Source organism: Sapajus apella, unplaced genomic scaffold, assembly GCF_009761245.1.
Source record: "Sapajus apella isolate SASKATOON/1434 unplaced genomic scaffold, GSC_monkey_1.0 scaffold154, whole genome shotgun sequence".
Lineage (NCBI taxonomy): Eukaryota > Metazoa > Chordata > Mammalia > Primates > Cebidae > Sapajus > Sapajus apella.
In genome coordinates, this window is record NW_022437094.1 from 611,046 (window position 1) to 629,910 (window position 18,865).

The following is an 18,865-nucleotide window of genomic DNA, read 5'->3' on the forward strand; positions in this document are numbered from 1 at the left end:
ATGATCCTAATTTTGTTGGCAACATCCAAAGCATCGTAATCAGGAGCCAGTTGAACATATGCCTTCTCTCCATCAGGCCGAATCAGGTGTTGACCTTTTTAACATCCACAATGAACACAATTGTATTGTTGTCTTGTATCTTCTTTGTGGCAGACTCAGTGCAGCGGAAACTTGATGATAGCATAGTGGTCAGGCTCGTTTCTCCTGGGGGCTCTCTTCTAAGGATATTTGGGCGACCTCTGGAGTCGCAATGAGTGACGTTGGGATCTTTTTTTTTTTTTTTTTTTTTTTTTGTGGTTGTGAACACCTTTCAACACTACCTTCTTAGCCTTCAAAGCCTTCACTTTGGCTTCGGCTTTAAGAGGGACAGGAGTTTCCTTCTTCACTTTCGGCACCATCTTGTCGGGGTGTTCTGTTTTTACAGCTACTTCTGAGTACCTGCTGTGGTAGTGGTTCCTGTAATTTGGACTGGGTACCTCAAGTCACCCTCAAGCTTTTGTGTATGTTGAAACTCTTGTGATTTTTTATTTTTATTTTGTTTTTGAGACAGAGTCTCACTCTGTTGCCCATGCTGGAGTGCAGTGGTGTGATCTCAGCTCACTGCAACCTTCCCACCTTTTAGATTCAAGCAATTCTACTGCCTCAACCTCCCGTGTAGCTGGGATTACAGCCATGTGCCATTACGCCCGGCTAATTTTTGTATTTTTAGTAGACACGGGGTTTTGCCATGTTGGGCATACTGGTCTGGAACTCCTGATCTCAGGTGATCTGCTTGCCTCAGCCTCTCAAATGCTAGGATTACAGGCATGAGCCACCACGCCTGGCCCAAAACTCTTGAGTAGGAAAGTCATACAGAGCTGCCTGCTGAGGTGCTACAACTGGGAGTTGAGGTTGAGCTTTCCAGTGGTGATAGATGTGAGCTTGTTTGGGGGAAATGAGAGAAATTGCAGGCTCTTGCAATCTCCCTTTATTAAGTCATTGGTTTATAGCAAGCATTTACTCCCTGCCATGGAATCTGCTTAAAGCAGAAGTTGGGAGATCCCACTGGTATCCAGGTAATTTCATTATAGCTGCATTATATATCCAGACTACTGAGGTTCAAATCTTCTCTCTGCTGTTTACTAACTTGGTGATTTGGTGGTAAGCAACTTCATTCTCTGTGCCTCAGTTTCCTCTTTTTAAAATTTCATTCAACTTAATAAGTTTTATTTTCTGTTTTTGAGACAGTGTCTCTCTGTCACTCAGGCTAGAGTGCAGTGGTACAGTCATAGCTCACTGCAGCCTCTACCTTCTGGGCTCATGTGATTCTCTTGCCTCAGCCTCACATACCACCATGCCTGTCTTAATTTTTAAAATGTTTGTAGAGATGGAGTCTCACTATGTTGCCCAGGCTGGTCTCAAACTCCTGAGCTCAAGTGATCCTCCTGCCTTAGCCTACCAAAGTGCTAGAACTACAGGCATTGAGCCACTATGCCAGGCCCAGTTTCCTCCTTTTTAAAAAGAGGAAATAATAGTGCCTACTACTAGGCTTTTAAGGATTAAATGAGCATATCTATAGACAGATAGATAGATAGATAGATAGATAGAGATATAAACAGAACAGTACCTGACACACAGTAAACACTCAATGAATGTCAGCTGTTATAGTTCTTTACATCACCATTCCATTATTAATGTCATGCTGCATGCTACAGAGTGACCTTAATCCTGAAGGCTTTTGCAAAGGCCCGTCCCAACACTATCCTTTATTCCTCTGGAAGATATGGAATAAAATTATCTGAAAATGAATGTGTAGTCTAGTCTTTCTCAAAACCCTAAAACATTAATTTTTGTTTTTTTAATAGTTCCAGTACTTCTTGTAGGTTAGGGGCCAAAGATGAATGATATCTGCCTAAGACCTTCCTAAGTGATTAGTTGTATTGTCCTTAAATGTGTTCGTATTTTAGCAGACAGTTTTTCAGAAAGAAGATGCTCACCAGATTTGAGGTAGCAGAAAATGGTTGGGGAGTCCTATAATTTGAATCAGAGGATCAAAGTTTCAGTTCTGATTCTAGCACTTCTAAACTATGTGATCCTGGGCTGCCAAATTTATTATTTGTGAAATGGAAATTATATGAAAACTGTCTATTTCCTTACTGTAAAGCTATGTCAGTGTACATAAGAGATTATTATTTGAATTGTCCAAATGCTGTATCCTGTTAAGGCACAAGGTCCCTTCTTAAGCCTGGGTCAGGGTTTCCAATGCTCTGCTTTCTGTTTAGTTGTAGGCTCTCCTGACTCTGCTTTGCATCCCTCCTTACTTTATCTCTTCTTGTATCCCTTCTCACTTTATCTCTAGGCAGTTTTCCCCTTCCAGGGTTAGCCAAAGGGTGGATATTTTCTCTTTAGCCAGCCACCTCCTCCAGTTCCTTGGAGGCACTGTTCACTTTTGTAAAACAAGCTGATCATCATAGGAAATACCACTTGGGTATAATATAAACTTGGGGACATGACAAAAGGTACATAATTTTATCAAACTTCTGTAGCCACAGTTGCTGGAATGTGGTTTGTGGTGTCCTGCATATATGAGACATTGACCCACTGGCGACGGGACTCAATCTTCTTCACTATTTCTTCTTCCTCTCTTTCCTTCTATAGTACCCCTCCCCTTAGGAGAAGGACCAGAAAGTCCAGCTTGTAGACACAAAGGCTTGAAGAGCCAATCCAAGCAGAATAATGGTTATTACCTCAAGTTGGTAATTTGCATTTCTAATGTCACCCTACCTGAGTGAGTCACGTCACAATGGCCCAGGCCATACATACTATAACCCCCTTTTATAGATTTCCTTACCACTTCCTCACTGACAGCTTCTGTGCAGCTGTCTGGTCTCTCTTAGACACTTAGAGCAGAAATTCCAACTGTAGAGAAAAGCAAGAGGCTTATAAATCCCTCTTTTTTTCTTAAAAAAAAAAAAAATAACAGAGCCTGCTTTAAGGCCGTTTGTGGGCCTTAATTTCCTTCAGTTTTCAGTTTTACCTGGGTAAATATTTTTAAAAATTAAATTTAAAAGAGAAGGTTATATACATTCCCAGTATCTTTCCTTATAGTCATTCCTACCAATATTTAGAATGTTGACCAGGATTATCTAATGGCTATTCCATTTGGTTGTTCTCTGGGTGAGGGCACTAACCAGAAATGACTGAGACATTCTTAATTGTCAGTTATTCCCGTTATACCATTTGACTAAAATATTTGTGATATATGAGGGACAAGAAGTATTTTTCAGGCTCCTTGATTGTTGCTATTAAAGCTTTTGAAGATGGGCAGTTATAGTTCTGGATTTGGCTCTATCTTTCCTCATAGAAGTCAAAGAACCAGAATGTGATTCTAGGCACTCACCCCAGGGCCCACATTTTACCACACTTTGATAGCAATGTGGAGTATTTACCAGAAGGGAAAGGAAGTGAATAGGAAATGATGAAGGGCTAGATTTAAGAGATATATCTGCAGGAGAATTATTTTTTTTCTTCTTCTTTTTTTGCTTATTGTATACTGAAGTTTATACCCTGACTGCAGGAGAATTATTACAGCTGATAACCAACTGGCTGAAGATGGGGGGAGAGGAGTCAAAGATGGAGAGAGAGGCCCCCAGGTTTTTAGACTGATAGACTGGGTTTATGGTGGTGCTAGAAATTAAGATTAGAAATATAAGAGGTGGAGCAGGTTTGTGAACTCATGGGGCATAAAAATCCTATTTGATACACAGGAGAGATTCTTTGGGCCAGAATTCAAGATTCTTATCATCAACACTAGTAATAGTGGTGATGATAATAATAGCTAGTTGAGAGTGTTCCACATGCCAGGATTTAAGTGTATTTACATGTTATTAATCACTTAATGGCGGTGATACATTCTGCAAAATACATCCTTAGGCAATTTTTACATTGTGTGAATATCATAGAATGCACTAACATAAACCTAGATGGGATAATCTACTACAACCTAAGCTATATGGTATAGCCTATTGCTTCCAAGCTACAGACCTCTCCAGCATGTTACTGTACTGGATACTGTAGGCAATTGTAACGTAATGGTGTGTATTTGTGTATCTAAACATAGAAAAGGTACAGTAAAAATATGGTATAAAAGATTTAAAAATGGTATACCTGGATACCACTTAACATGAATGGAACTTGCAGAATTAGAAGTTGCTCTGGGTGAGTCACTGAGTGAGTGGAGAGTGACTATTAAAGCCTAGGACATTACTATACCTTACTGTAGACTTTTTAAACAGTGTATACTGGGCTACACTAAATTTATAAACAATTTTTTCTTTATTAATAAATTAAGCTTAGCTTTCTATAATTTTTTTAGTTTTGAAACAAATGCTATACGGCTGTACAAAAATATTTTATTTCTTTGTATTCTTATTTTATAAGTTTTTTAATTGTTATTTATTTATTTATTTATTTGCTTTTTACAGCTTTTTGTTAAAAACTAAGACACAAAGACAGACATTAGCCTAGGCCTACAAGGGTCATCAGTATCACTATCTTCTACTTCTATATCTTGTCCCACTGGAAGGTCTTCGTGGGTAATAACATGCATGGAGCTGCCATCTCCTGTGACAGTAATACCTTCTGGGATACCTCCTGATGGACCTGTCTGAGGATGTTTTACAATTAACTTTTTTTTTTTTAATAAGCAGGAGTACACTCTAAAATGGTGATAGAATGTATAGTGTAGTAAATACAGAAACCAGTAACATAGTCATTTATTATTATTGTTAAGTATTATGCACTATATATAATTATATTGACTGGCAGAGCAGTAGATTTGTTCACACCAGCATCACCACAAATACATGAGTAATACATTGCACTGTGTGTGACACTACAAGGTCTGTGATGTCACTAGGTGATAGGAAGTTTTTAGCTCTATTATAATCGTATAGAATCATCGTATCTGTGGGTCATTGTTGACTGAAACGTCATCATGTGGCACATGACTGTATTAAGATGGAATGCTCACATTAACTCTGTTAGGGCAATACCGTGTTCCCCTCTTTTGGCAAGTGAAGAAACTGAGGTTCATAGAAGCTAAATCGCTTGTTAGAATCACTCGGCTTCCTCAAGACTGCTGTCTCTTAATCCATAGGAATCGAAGAACAGATTGGAGATGGATCTTTTTTTTTTTTTTTAGGAATATACACAACATTTATTACGTTTGCTGTCTTTATAAACCTGGTTCCTGGTGCCCGGAGATGGCTCTCTTAAGTTGTATTTGCTAGAAATAATGAAGCCTGGTTGAAGGTGTTGTGAATGCAGAGGGAGAATCCAATCTTCTCCACTCCTGCAGATTTTTCTGGCAGCAACAAAGAAAGCTCTCCTAGCATTTTGGTGCCCCCCTGTGGACTGTATGAGAGTTACCTGACCTCATATTCTTTTTCCACCATGACACCTCCTTTCCCTATGAAATCAGAAAAAGGTCAGCTGTCCTTTCTACCACCTATCACTTCATAGTTGATTATACCTCAGGCACCCTTCATACATAAATTCTCTAATTTTCTTTCATTCTTTTCTACTCCTTTCCAATTTCTGTATTTGAGAAAACACATTCTCTCATTCTCCTTTTCTGTCACTGTCATCAAAAATCTTCAGAAATGTGATTAAACACTTACCATGTATCAGGCAATGTTGTAGGGCCTTGGGTATCTGCCTGCAAGGAGCTCAGATTCTGTTGGAAGTCAGTTTTCTGAATTCTGCCTTCTATTATTCTTATTACTTACTACAGTTCCTCCATTAACCTGTTAAAAGAAAAACTTTAGACAAACTACATTTAACATAATTTAATTGAGCAAAGAACGATTAATGAACCAGGCAGCCCCCAGAAGAAAAACAGATTCAGAGCAACTTTTGGGCTGCCGTGTAGTCAGATAGTATTTATGGGCAGAAAAAGGAAAGTGAGATACAGAGAATGGAAGTGAGGTACAGAAACAGCTGGATTGGTTACATCTCAGTGTTTGCCTTATTCGAACAGTTTGAATAGTTGACCACCTGTAATTGGCTGAAACCCTGTGATTGGTGCAAGAGTAGGTTACACTCTGTTTACACATCCAGTTAGGTTATGGTTCATTATGTATGGGGAAACCTTTAGGCTGAACTTAAAATATGTAAGGAGGCAGGTTTAAGCTAACCTTAATGTAACAAACCCCACCCCCAAATTCCATGGAATCGTTAGGGCTCTGCAGAGGATACTCTGAAATCCTTTAATCATAGATGGACAAGTTGAGGCTTAGAGAAAAAAAAAGGCCTTGCCAAAGATTACAGGTTGTGAGTGCTGCGCATCTGACTCGCAGAAAATGTCGTTGAGGAAGAAAGCTAGTAAGTGCTTCTAGTATGAATGACTGATAGTTTAATGCTGCTGAATGAGGCTACCAATTCCCTCTTTTCATAAGAGGAAAAACTAAAGAGGAAAGAAAAAAACTGTTTTTATTAACCCCACTTGACTTGTAGATTTAAAAGAGGTAGACAGGTAAAATACTTCTCTCAGGAGATTTGGCCTTGATGTGTAAATAAGTCCACTGGGGTAAATACACATATAGGAGCTTGGAACTCCTTCAAGCAAGAACTAGACCAGGAAGGTAGGATTCTGAAAACTGTAGCTATGCTGATGTTCCTATGAAGGCAGAGCAGCTTGGAGAAAGAAGAAACAGATTCCCTGCATGCAGTTTGGAGGTGAGTGGCTAGTAATATTGGGGAAATGTTAGGGCCATCTTGATGAGTAAAATAAGTCAGAATGTTTCAATGACTTATTGGTATCTAGTAAGTACTAAAAGATAAAGTTCATAGAACACACATAACTGTGAATAGCATACTTAACATCTGTAGTGGGTTAGATTTTATTCTAAAAGTTGTCTTTTCCTTTTATCTTTTCCAGATATGGATCAACTCATAAACAACTTGGAGGTCCAACTTAATTCAGAAGGTGGCTCAATGCAGGTATTCAAGCAGGTCAGTTATAAGGAAAATAGGGTATTAATATCGGGCCATAATAGTGTTGAATATCTGGTAATGATTAAAGTTTAAACTCATTTTTCTTTCTACACGTTTGAGGATTGAGAAGAGGTGAAGGAAGACAGATTTCCAGAAAGTATATGAATGCCTTGGTTTCATGTTCAACTAGGGAGTAGATCTGGCCTGAGAGAAACATAGCTTCTGGAATCAAGGCTATAAAGACAAGATTAGTCTTGAGTATACAGTGTTGTTTATACAGTACTTGTCTGTTTCTTTATCTAATTCATCAGATAAAATATCTAGGTTACATTTAGGAACCATTGTTTTTTGTTATAATTTCAACTTTTATTTTTTGAATTCTAAACTTTTTATTTGTTTTTTATTTATTTGGAGACAGAGTCTTGCTCTATCACCCACGCTGGAGTGCAGTGGCGTGATCTTGGCTCACTGCAACCTCCGCCTCCCGGGTTAACGCTATTCTTCTGCCTCAGCCTTCTGAGTAGCTGGGACTACAGGTGCGCACCACCACACCTGGCTAATTTTTTTTATTTTTCAGTAGAGATGGAGTTTCACCCTATTGGCCAAGCTGGTCTCGAACTCCTGACCTCGTGATCCTCCTATCTTGGTTTCCCAAAGTGCTGGGATTACACATGTAAGCCACTGTGCTCGGCCTAATTTTTAATTTTTGTAGGTACATAGTAGTTGTGTATATTTATGGGGTACATGAGATGTTTTCATGCAGGCGTGCAATGTGAAATAATCACATTATGAAGAATGAGGTATCCATCCCTGCAGCATTTATCCTTTGTGTTACAAACAATAGAATTACACTCTTGTACGTATTTTTAAGTGTACAATTAAGTTATTATTGGTCCTATTCACCCTATCATACTATCAAACAGTAAGTCTTATTTGTTATTTCTACCTTTTTTTTCTTTCTTTCTTTTTTTTTTTTTTTTTTTTTTTTTTTTTTTGAGATGGAGTCTTTCTCTCTTGCCCAAGCTAGAGTGCAGTGGTGGGTTCTCAGGTCACTGCAACCCCTGACTCCCAGATTCAAGCAGCCTCCTGAGTAGCTAGGACTACAGCCACACACCACCACACCTGGCTAATTTTTTGTATTTTTAGTAGAGATGGGGTTTCACCGTCTTGGCCAGGCTGGTCTCAAACTCCTGACCTCAGGTGATCCACCCACCTCGGCCTCCCAAAGTGCTGAGATTACAGGAGTGAGCCACTGCACCTAGCCAATTTCTATTTTTTTGTACACATTGACAACCACCACCTCCTCATCATCATTCTGCTGCCCTTCCCAGCCTCTGGTAACCAACCTTCTACGCTCTATGTCCATGAGTTCAATTGTTTTGATTTTTAGATCCCACAAATAAATAAGAACATGTGATATTTATCTTTCTATACCTGGCTTATTTCACTTACCATAATTATCTCCAGTTCCGTCCATGTTGCTGTAAATGACAGGGTCTCATTCTTTTTATGGCTAAATAGTACTCCATTGTGTATCTTTACCACATGTTCTTTATTCATTCATCTGTTGATGAATACCTAGGTTGCTTCTAAATCTTAGCTATTGTGAACAGTGCTGCAACAAACGTGGAAGTGCAGATATCTCTTCGATATACTGATTTCCTTTCTTTTGGGTATATATCCAGCAATGGGATTGCTGAATCATATAAGTAGCTCATTTTTCAATTTTTTTGAGGAACCCCCAAACTGTTCTCCATAGCAGCTGTACTAATTTATTTTCCCATGAACACTGCACAAGTGTTTTCTTTTCCCCACATCCTCACCAGCATCTGTTATTGCCTGTCTCTTACATAAAAGCCATTTTAGATGTGGTGAGATGATATCTTGTTGTAGTTCTGATTTGCATTTCTCTGATGATCAACGATGTTGAGCACCTTTTCATATACCTCTTTGCCATTTGTAAGTCTTCTATTGAGAAATATCTATTCAAATCTTTTACATATTTTTAAATTGGATTATTAGACTTTTTCCTATTGAGTTGTTTGAGCTCATTATATATTCTGGTGATTACTCCATTGCCAGATGAGTAGTTTGCAAATATTTTCTCCCAATCTGTGGATTGTATCTTTACTTTGTTGATTGTATCCTTTGCTGTGTAGAAGCTTTTTAACTTGATGTAATCCCACTTGTCCCTATTTGCTTTGGTTGCCTGTGTTTGTGGAGTATTGCTCAAGAAATTTTTGCCCAGACCAATGTCCTGGAGATTTTCCCGAATATTTTTTGTAGTAGTTTTATAGTTTGAGGTCTTAGATTGAACTCTTTTATCCATTTTAATTCAATTTTTGTATATGGTTGAGAGATAGGTTTCATTGTTATGCATATGGATATCCAGTTTTCCCAGCACCATTTGTTGAAGAGATGGTCCATTCCCCAATGTATGTTCTTGGCAACTTTGTCAAAAGTGAATTCTTTGTAGATGTATGGATTTATTTCTGGGTTCTCTATTCTGTTCCACTGTGCTATGTGTTTGTTTTCATGCCAATACCATGCCATTTTGGTTACTATAGCTCTGTAGTATAACTTGAATTCAAGTAATGTGATTACTTCAGTTTTGTTCTTTTTGCTTATGATAACTTTGTCTATTCTGGGTACTTGTGATTTGATATAAATTTTTGGATTTTTTTTTCTATTTTTGTGAAGAATATCTTTTTTTTTTTTTTTTTTTTTTGAGATGGAGTCTCACTCTGTCACCCAGGCTGGAGTGCAGTGGCACAATCTTGCCTCACTGCAACCTCTGCCTCCCAGGTTCCAGCAATTATTGTGCCTCAGCCTCCCAAGTAGCTGGGACTGTGGGCGTGTGTCACCATGCCCAGCTAATTTTTGTGATTTTTTTTTTTTTTTTTTTGGTAGAGACGGGGTTTCACCATATTGGCCAGACTGGTCCTGAACTCCTGACCTCAAGTGATTCACCCACCTTGGCCTCCCAAAGTGTTGAGATTACAGACATGAGCCACTGCGCCCAGCCAAGAGTGTCATAGATATTTTGATAGGGATTTTATTGAGTCTGTAGAGTGTTTTGGGTAGTATTGAAGCAGGATATTTCCCTCACCCCCTCGTGAGTGGGAATTGGAGTACACAGGTGCTGGACCTAGCTGGCACTTTGGCACTGGCAGGGGTGAATTCCACTCAGTTGAACTTGCTGTGTTCTACCCCTTGTGGGAGGGGAAGCACAGGTCAGTAAATATAGGAGGTGGGGTGAGCACCTTCGGGCACGAGCAGGAGCAAAACACTGTGTGCACCCCACAGCAGCATCTGGGGGGTTGCTTACAACCCCTGAAGCCCCAGAAGGAATGTTACAGTGCCCTTTTAGCTTTGCTGTTCGCAGATGGCTTAAGTATTAACAGCTCACTGGAGGGTCAGTGTGACAACCTTTTGCACCCACACCTGAGTTCTTGTCTGGCATCCAGAAGGAATGAGGTTATACAACGAATCAACCTCATTGATTGGGGGATTTTATCGCTGATGAAAGTGGCTCTCAGTGGGAGGGGGAACTGAAAAGAGGATGGAGCAGGAAGGTAATCTTCCTCTGGAGTCCAGCTGTCCCCATCTGGACTCCTCTCCAAAGCTGTACCATCAAGCTGTCCCTCTGAAGTCAAGCCACTTCTCTCCAATATCCAACTATAATCTCTGAGGTTCAGCTGCTTCTCCTTTCTCTGCCAGCTAAGTGTGGGTTTTTATGGGCACAGGAGTTGGGGGCAGGGTCAGCCATGGGTGCTTTTGGAAAAGGCAACATTCAAGCAGGAAAACAGGGATGTAAGTTCTCACTTTGGGCCGTGGTTTTAGGCTTGAATTCTGTCTAGAATTTCCCCATTTCCTGGCACTATCAGTCTGGACATTTTAACAATATTGATTCTACCCAATCCATGAGCATAGAATATTTTTCCATTTGTTGATGTCCTCTTCAATTTCTTTCATCAGTGTGTTATAGTTTTCAGTATAGAGATCTCCTACTTCTTTGGTTAATTTGTAGGTATTTAATTTTATGTGTGGCTATTGTAAATGAGTTTATTTCTTTTTCAGATTGTTAACTGTTGGCATAAAGATGCTACTGATTTGTACAGGTTGATTTTTCTATACTGCAACTTTACTGAATTTGTTTATCAGTTCCAATAGTTTTTTGGTTTTTCCAAATATAGGATCATATCATCTCCAAACAAAAATAATTTGACTTCTTTTTTTCCAATTTGAATGCCCTTTGTATCTTTTTCTTTTCTGATTGCTCTAGCTAGGACTGCTAATACTATGTAGAATAGCAGTGTAGACAATGGGCATCCTTGACATGTGCCAGATCTTAGAGGAAAGGCTTTCAGTTTTTCCCCATTCAGTATGATACTAGCTGTGGGTCTGTTTTATATGGCTTTTATTATGCTGAGGTATGCTACTTGTATCCCCAGTTTTTTGAAGGGATGTTGAATTTTATCAAATACTTTCTCTGCATCAATTGAAATAATCATGGTTTTTATCCTTTATTCTATTGATATTATATATCACATCAATTGCTTTGTGTATGTTGAACTGTCTTTGCATACCAGGGATCTCACTTGGTCAGGATGAAGGATCTTTCTAATGTATTGTTGAATTTGGTTTGCGAGTAGCTTGTTGAGGATTTTTGCATGAGTATTCATCAGAGATATTGGTCTGTAATTTCATTTTTTTGATGTGTCTTTGTCTTGTTTTGGTATCAGGGTAATATAGTACTTGCTTTGTAGAATGAGTTTGGAAATAGTCCCTTCTCTATTTTTCAGAATAGTTTCAGTAGAATTGGCATGAGCTCTTCTTTAAATGTTTGGTAGAATTCAGCTGTGAAGCCATCAGGTCCTGGGCTTTTCTTTACTAGGAGACTTTTTATTATGGCTTCAATCTCATTTCTTGTTATTGGTCTGTTCAGGTTTTGGATTTCATGGTTCAGTCTTGGTAGGTTGTATGTGTCTTGGAATTTGTCCATTTTTCTAGATTTTTCAATTCATTGGCATAATTGCTCATAGTGGCCACTAATGATTGTTTGAATTTCTGCAATATCAGTTGTAATGTCTCCTTTTTCATTTCCGATTTTATTTATTTGGATCTTCTCTCTGTTTTTCCTCATTAGCCTGGCTAAAGGTTTGTCAATTTTGTTTAACTTCTCAAAAAGCAACTTTTTGTTTCGTTGATCTTTTGTATTGTTTTCTTTATTTCAAATTCATTTATTTCTCCTCTCTGTTATTTCTTCTACTAATTTTAGGTTTGGTTTGCTCTTGCTTTTCCAGGTTTTTTTTTTTTTTTTTTTTTTTCCCAAAAGAATATGCAGGTAACATTGCTTTTCTAGGTCTTTAAGATGCATTGTTAGATTGCTTATTTGAAGTTTTTTCTCTCTTTTGATGTAGGCACTTATAGCTATAAAACTTCCCTCTTAGGACGGTTTTTGCTATATCCCATAGGTTTCAATATGTTGTTTTCGAATATCATTTGTTTTAAGAAATTTTTCAGTTTTCTTCTTAATTTCTTCATTGACTTACTGGTCATTCAGGAGCACATTTTTTAATTTCCCTAGTTAAATTAAAGTTTAATGAAATGAACCATTAATATATTCATGTTTTATAATACTAGTGGTATATGGTGTTTGTATAGTTTGCAAAATTTCTCTTGTTATTAATTTCTAGTTTTATTCTGTTGTGGTCAGAGAATATGCTTGATGTTATTTCAGGTTTTCTGAGTGTTTTTAAAACATTTTTTAAAGTTTATTTTTATTTATTTATTTATTTAAAGACAGGGTTTCACCATGTTGGTCAGGCTGGTCTTGAACTCCCGACCTCAGGTGATCTGCCTGCCTTGGCCTCCAAAGTGCTTGGATTACAGGCGTGAGCCACCACGCCCGGCCTCTGAGTGTCTTAAGATGTGTTTTGTCACCTAACATATGGTCCATCATTGACACTGATCCTTGTGCTGAGGAAAATAATGTGTATTCTTCAGCCATTGGATGAAATGTTCTGTAAATATATATTGGATTCATTTGGTCTATAGTGCAGATTAAGTCCAATGTTTCTTTGTTGAGGGTCTTCAACTTTTATTTTAGATTCAGGGGATACATGTGCAGGTTTGTTACATGGGTATATTGTGTGATGCTGAGGTTTGGGATGTGGATGATCCTGTCACCAAGGCAGTGAGCATAGTATTCAGTGGTTTTTTTAACCATTGTTCTCCTCTTTCCCTCCTCCTTCTAGTAGTCCGCAGTGTCTATTTTTACCATGTTTATGTCCGTGAGTACCCAACATTTAGCTCTCATAAATAAGAACATGCAGTATTTGGTTTTCTGGTCCTGCATTGATTCCCTTAGGAGAATAGCCTCTAGCTGTATCCATGTTGCTGCAAAAGACATGATTTTGTTCTTATTTATGTCTACATCGTATTTCATGGTATATCTTTACCACATTTCTTGATCCATTCCACCATTGATTGGCAACTACGTTGATTTCATGTCTTTGCTATTGTGAATAGTGCTGTAATGAATATGAGTGCAGGTAAATTTTTGGCAGAATGATTTATTTTCTGTTGTATGTATACCCAGTAATAGGATTGCTGGGTCAAATGGTAGCTCTGTATTACGGTTCTTTGAGAAATCTAGGAGTCATTTTTAAAAATTGTTCTCAATCATTGTTTGGCCCATGTGTATAAATGAATTTGCTTAAGTTACATGTGCATATGGATGAGAATTCTTTGAACTGTTTTAATGATATTAAGCCCAATTTGATGTCCCATTTACCTTAATCATAGCTGTTGCTACGATTTAGGAATTACTAGCACATCAAAACTTGGTAATTGTTGCAAAACTTCTGCCTATTGCTAGAGCTTACTCATAGTTAATACCAAGAGGAAGCTGAGTATAAGTAGTACTAGATCAAAATATATTGTACTTGTAATAAAAATACTCTGAAATATCATTTAGCATGCATAGCTACCTTATTTTAAAATCTCAGTGTACCTAAGTATAATTCTAGAAATGTTTTTCTATAAATTCTTTAGGTATACTGAACTTCCAGAATTTGGAGGCACTTTGTAATTGGTTCAGTGTATAGAAAAGTCCTGATAGTAAGGGATCTAAGCACTTTGTTTGTTTCTTGGCATTTCCAGGATGCCTTGTTTTTAGAAAAGCTAGAGTGCTTTTGATAAATGGCCACAGAACACTGACCATGACTCGGGGGACAAGGGCCAGGAGTTTGTATTCTATAACTACACAATGCTGGCATCATTCTAGTGTGGAGAAACCTCCTGGTTTGATTCATCATATGATTTGTTTATGTCACTAGTTAGGATCAGTGTGTGGGTGTGTAGCTCACACATGCTGCTCTCCCTTCTCTAAATTTCTATATCATCATACCATAGAGTGAATGGGAATTTGGTTGTCACCTGCCCTTTATTTTTTGTTTCTGATTACCTCCTAGAAGTGGGATTTCTTGGTCAAAATGTATGAGCAGTGTTAGGGTTAAATTTTATCATATGTATCTCTCCTTTACCCTCATTTAATATTGTTAATATGTGGCACATATTTTCACACAGACTAATACTCTCTCTCTCCCTATTTTATTACTACTGTAAGTTGCATCAAGAAACTTCACCACTAAATTATTCTGTATGCATCGCCTACAGATAATGACATTGTATTATATAACTAGATCATGTCACACCCAAGAAAATGAACAATATTTCCATGATACTATCTAATTGGCTTCTACATTTCTTTTTTCCCTTTTCTTTTTTTCTAGCTGGGCTTCATTCTCAGGGCCTATACATTTCTGTGCCACTTTTTCCCCCACACTGTTTTTTTTTTTCTGAGACGGAGAGGTTCGCTTTGTTGCCCAGGCTGGAGTACAATGGAGTGATTTTGGCTCACCACAACCTCTGCCTCCAGGGTTCAAGTGATTCTCCTGCCTCAGCCTCCTGGGTAGCTGCGATTACAGGCATGTGCTGCCACTCCTGGCTAATTTTTATATTTTTAGTAGAGATGGAGTTTCTCCATGTTGGTCAGGCTGATTTTGAACTCCTGATCTCAGGTGATCCACCTACCTTAGAATCCCAAACTGCTGGGATTACAGGTGTGAGCCACCACGCCCGGCCCCATACTATTTGTTTTTTTTTTTAATTGGATTGTGCGTCAATTAGCTTATATAACTCACCAAACGCTCCGCTTTTCTTAGGGCTCGAATTCCAGTTTCATCCCTTCCATGAAACATTCACAAAAAACCCCAACTGTCATGAATCTCTAGTGAACTCATGTTCCTGGAACACTGAGTCATCTGTATTAGTCACTAATGTGGCTCTACGCATTACCTGTTCTCTATTGTCAACTGCTTTATGTAAACATCTGTTTCCCCAGTAATATTTTTTGTCTCCCAAACTTCAGTTATTTACTTACCACTTTGACGATTTTTGCCATATTCTTGCCGTCAATATTATTTACATACTTTAAAAATTATTTGAATAAATAAACAAACAAACCTATATTAGCTTTGGCCTAAGCTATCTGGAGAATTCTTGGTTTGATGTGAGGTATTAGTTTCCTAGAATTGCTGAGACAAATTACCACAAACTAAGTGCCTTAAAACAAGAGAAATGGGTGGGGAGGGATGACATGGGGAGAAATGCCAGATACAGTATGCACCTAAAGTCAAATAAAATAAATAAATAAATAAATAAATAAAATATTTAAAAAAACAAAAACAAGAGAAATGTCTTCTGTCATAGTTGTTGAGACCAGAAATCTGAAATCAAGTTATTGTCAGGGTCATACTCCCTCTGAAGGCTTTAGTGAATAATCTTTGCATCTTCCAGCTCCTGGTACGTACAGGTGTTTTTGGGTTGTAGCCCTGTCACTCCACTGTCAGTCTGCACCTTCATATTACCTTCTCCTCTGTGTCTCTGTGTGTTACTTCTCTGTATGTCTCTTATAAGGACACTAGTCGTGGAATTAAGGGCTCACCCAGATAAGCCAGCAGGATCTCTTCAAGATTCTTAATTATATCTGCAAAGATCCTTTTTCCAAAAAGATTCTGGGAATTGAGGTGTTGATGGGCCTTTTTGAGGGCCACCATTCAGCCTACTACAGTGTGTTATATATATTTTTCTAATATACAATAAAGTAAGTATAAATATTAAAATAACTTCATGTATCACCCCAAAACAATCTTAGATACTTTGAGAAGAAAAACTGTTTTAGTATTTTTCACATTTTCTATAGTTTTGTGCTAGGTACTAATATTTATTGCCATGCAAGGTATTAAGCAAATACCTGATGAGAGAATATATGTGTACATATGTATATACATATGTACATTTCTGATCTCATTTTGCCTGATTGTGACGGCTACTATCCCAATCTCTTAAAATTGTCGGGTTCGTTAGTTTGTAGAAATTGGTGAATCGTTTTGTTCTATAGTTCTCCATTTTCTGATGCTACTGACATGGTAGTGATATAAGATTTGAAATTCCTCTGTGTTTAGATTAAGTCTCACTTTCTAATAATTCCCATCTCCATCCACCTTTCCTTTTTCTAATACCCAAACACATAATGCTGTTATTGGAAAAATACTTGAGTTTTAGAAGGCTAAACAGACATTTTGACCTAAACAATGAATGTGTACAATGTATGTGTGTATGTGTATCTAGGCATGAAAATAATTGAATTAACCCAGAGCAAAGCTGACAGGTACCTGTTTACAAAAATGGGTTTCCTCTTTCTGTTTGCCAGGAGCCTAGGCTTTATCATGTTACTATAGCAACATGCCTTTCTCTCCTTCTACCTACTGTGCTGTCTATAGTATTTTGTTCTTTCATTTTCTTTCTAATCTTGCCTTACTGCTTTCAAGCTCCACATTAGAGCTGGTTTAAATAAATGAAAAGTGGAAACTTTGTAACAGTTGATTCCACTGACTCTCAGGGTTTCTCTACCTATCTTAATCAAATGCTTAAATATTCGTGAAATTGACCAGCTTTTCTCAGAATTTATTTCTAGAATTGAGAGGTGTGTTTCCTAAGAACTGACAGCCCCTCATCTTTAGTAATACATGAATAAATAACTCTTTTTATGTTTTTTTGTCAATTCAGATTGGCTTAAGGAAACCTGATAAGGATTCTGGGCATTTGAGGAGTAGCACTGTGGAAATTAAAGCTTGTCTTCAAACCACTCCTAAGTTTCCTTATTTTCTCATGCACAACCATCTTCATAGATTCAGAAATCCTGGAATTCAAGCTAAAGTCTTAAAATAGCAAATGGGGAAAATAGCTATTCTCTTTCTTTGGAGAGTGGTAATGATTGACTAGAGAATACTTAAAAACTGAAGCCATCACACCATGCTAAAGATGAAGAACGATGACTTTAAAAAAATTTGATGGCAGAACAATCCTCAGAGGAGCTTTCAAAGCTGAAGTAATCATATCCAATGAAGCATGAAATAGGTAGCCATCCCGAGTCATCTTAGTGAGAAATCTTAAAATCACCAAAATTCTAGGACCAAAAACTCACTCAGTCAAGACTTGAAGGTCTTCTTCAGAATTTTCAAGCATAATATGCTATCTAGAAAGATAAGGTAAAGCAAATAGTGTGTTGTGTCTTTTTTTAACTGCAGGGAGGGTTATATTCAAAATATGGAAGAAGTTAGGCTGTATAGCAATATTTTTATTAAAATTATTTTGATCATGTTGAAAAAAGAATCCTCAGTGCACACAAACAAAACTTTTTTACCCTAATAGTGCGTAGATATGGAATGCTTGTCTTTAAGCCACAAAGGAAGGAACAGAAAGGTCAACCTTGGGACCTGCTTTTGAGTACAGTCTGTTTTCTTGAGAAAGCTTGCATTCAGAAGACAATATTTACACCTAGAAAATACTTGCCACAAGATAGATTCATTTAGGCATAAGAGGCATACTTGGAAGTGATATGTACAGAAAAAAATATGTGATGATATGCTTTGAGGAAGTTACTATTTAGATACTAAAACTGAAATAACTGGCCTTCCAACATTTCTCTCAAAGCCTTTTGATGGCAGGGGAGAAGTAATGATTGAAGTCCTGCTGCAGATAGGGTTTGGTTAAGAATTGGCAAACCACAAAATAGATTTAGTCTATAAAAGGACAGCTCATGATAGCCTGTTGGTGCTGGACCCTGTAACACAGTGTCTCATGAAGGCAATAAGAATAGACTATCAGTTCTTAATTTTCTAGACTTGCATCAGTCAGTTTCCATTTTAGATGTTCCTAAATAATGTTTTTCAGTAAAAGCTTGCAGATCAAGTATCAGCTAAACCTACGGCCTTGAGCTAGTAACATTGTTGCAGTTAGAACTCGGCTCACCTAAATGGCCTTTCTTTGGCAAAAAAGAGTAAAAGTTGCCAAAGTAGTGTTTATTTTATGGTTAGGATTCAAAGCCTCAACGTTTTCAGGTTTATGGGCCTAAAGCTTAGAGTCCAAGAAGTCTCTAAAATTTAGGTAAGTCCTTTCTTAATTTCATTAGCAGGTTGTGTTTATTTATACACCTGTTCCCATAACTGTATTCTTATAGAAAATGATATTACACTGAACATCTTCTTTTTTTTTATTTTTTTAGACAGAGTCTCACCCTGTCACCCAGGGTGGAGTGCAGTGGCACAGTCTCGGGTCACTGCAACCTCTGCCTCCCAGGCTCAAGCAATTCTCTGCCTCAGCCTCCAGAGTAACTAGGACTACAGGTGCATGCTAACATGCCTAGCTAATTTTTGCATTTTTAGTAGAGACAGGGTTTTACCATGTTGGCCAGGTTGGTCTCGAACTCTTGACCTCAAGTACTCCTGCTGCCTTGGCCTTCCAAAGTGCTAGGATTACA

General features: G+C 37.9%; 1 protein-coding gene across 4 annotated transcripts in view; it reads left to right on the forward strand.

Moving 5' to 3' along the window:
- Nucleotides 1-18,865, forward strand: part of KLF8 (Kruppel like factor 8) — a 66,012-nt gene that overhangs the window by 12,785 nt on the left and 34,362 nt on the right. For all 4 annotated transcript variants that reach the window (XM_032266090.1, XM_032266091.1, XM_032266088.1 and 1 more), the window contains one exon: nucleotides 6,920-6,993. In XM_032266090.1, the coding sequence (XP_032121981.1) occupies nucleotides 6,920-6,993 (74 nt within the window). The remainder of the gene's footprint in view (nucleotides 1-6,919; nucleotides 6,994-18,865) is intronic.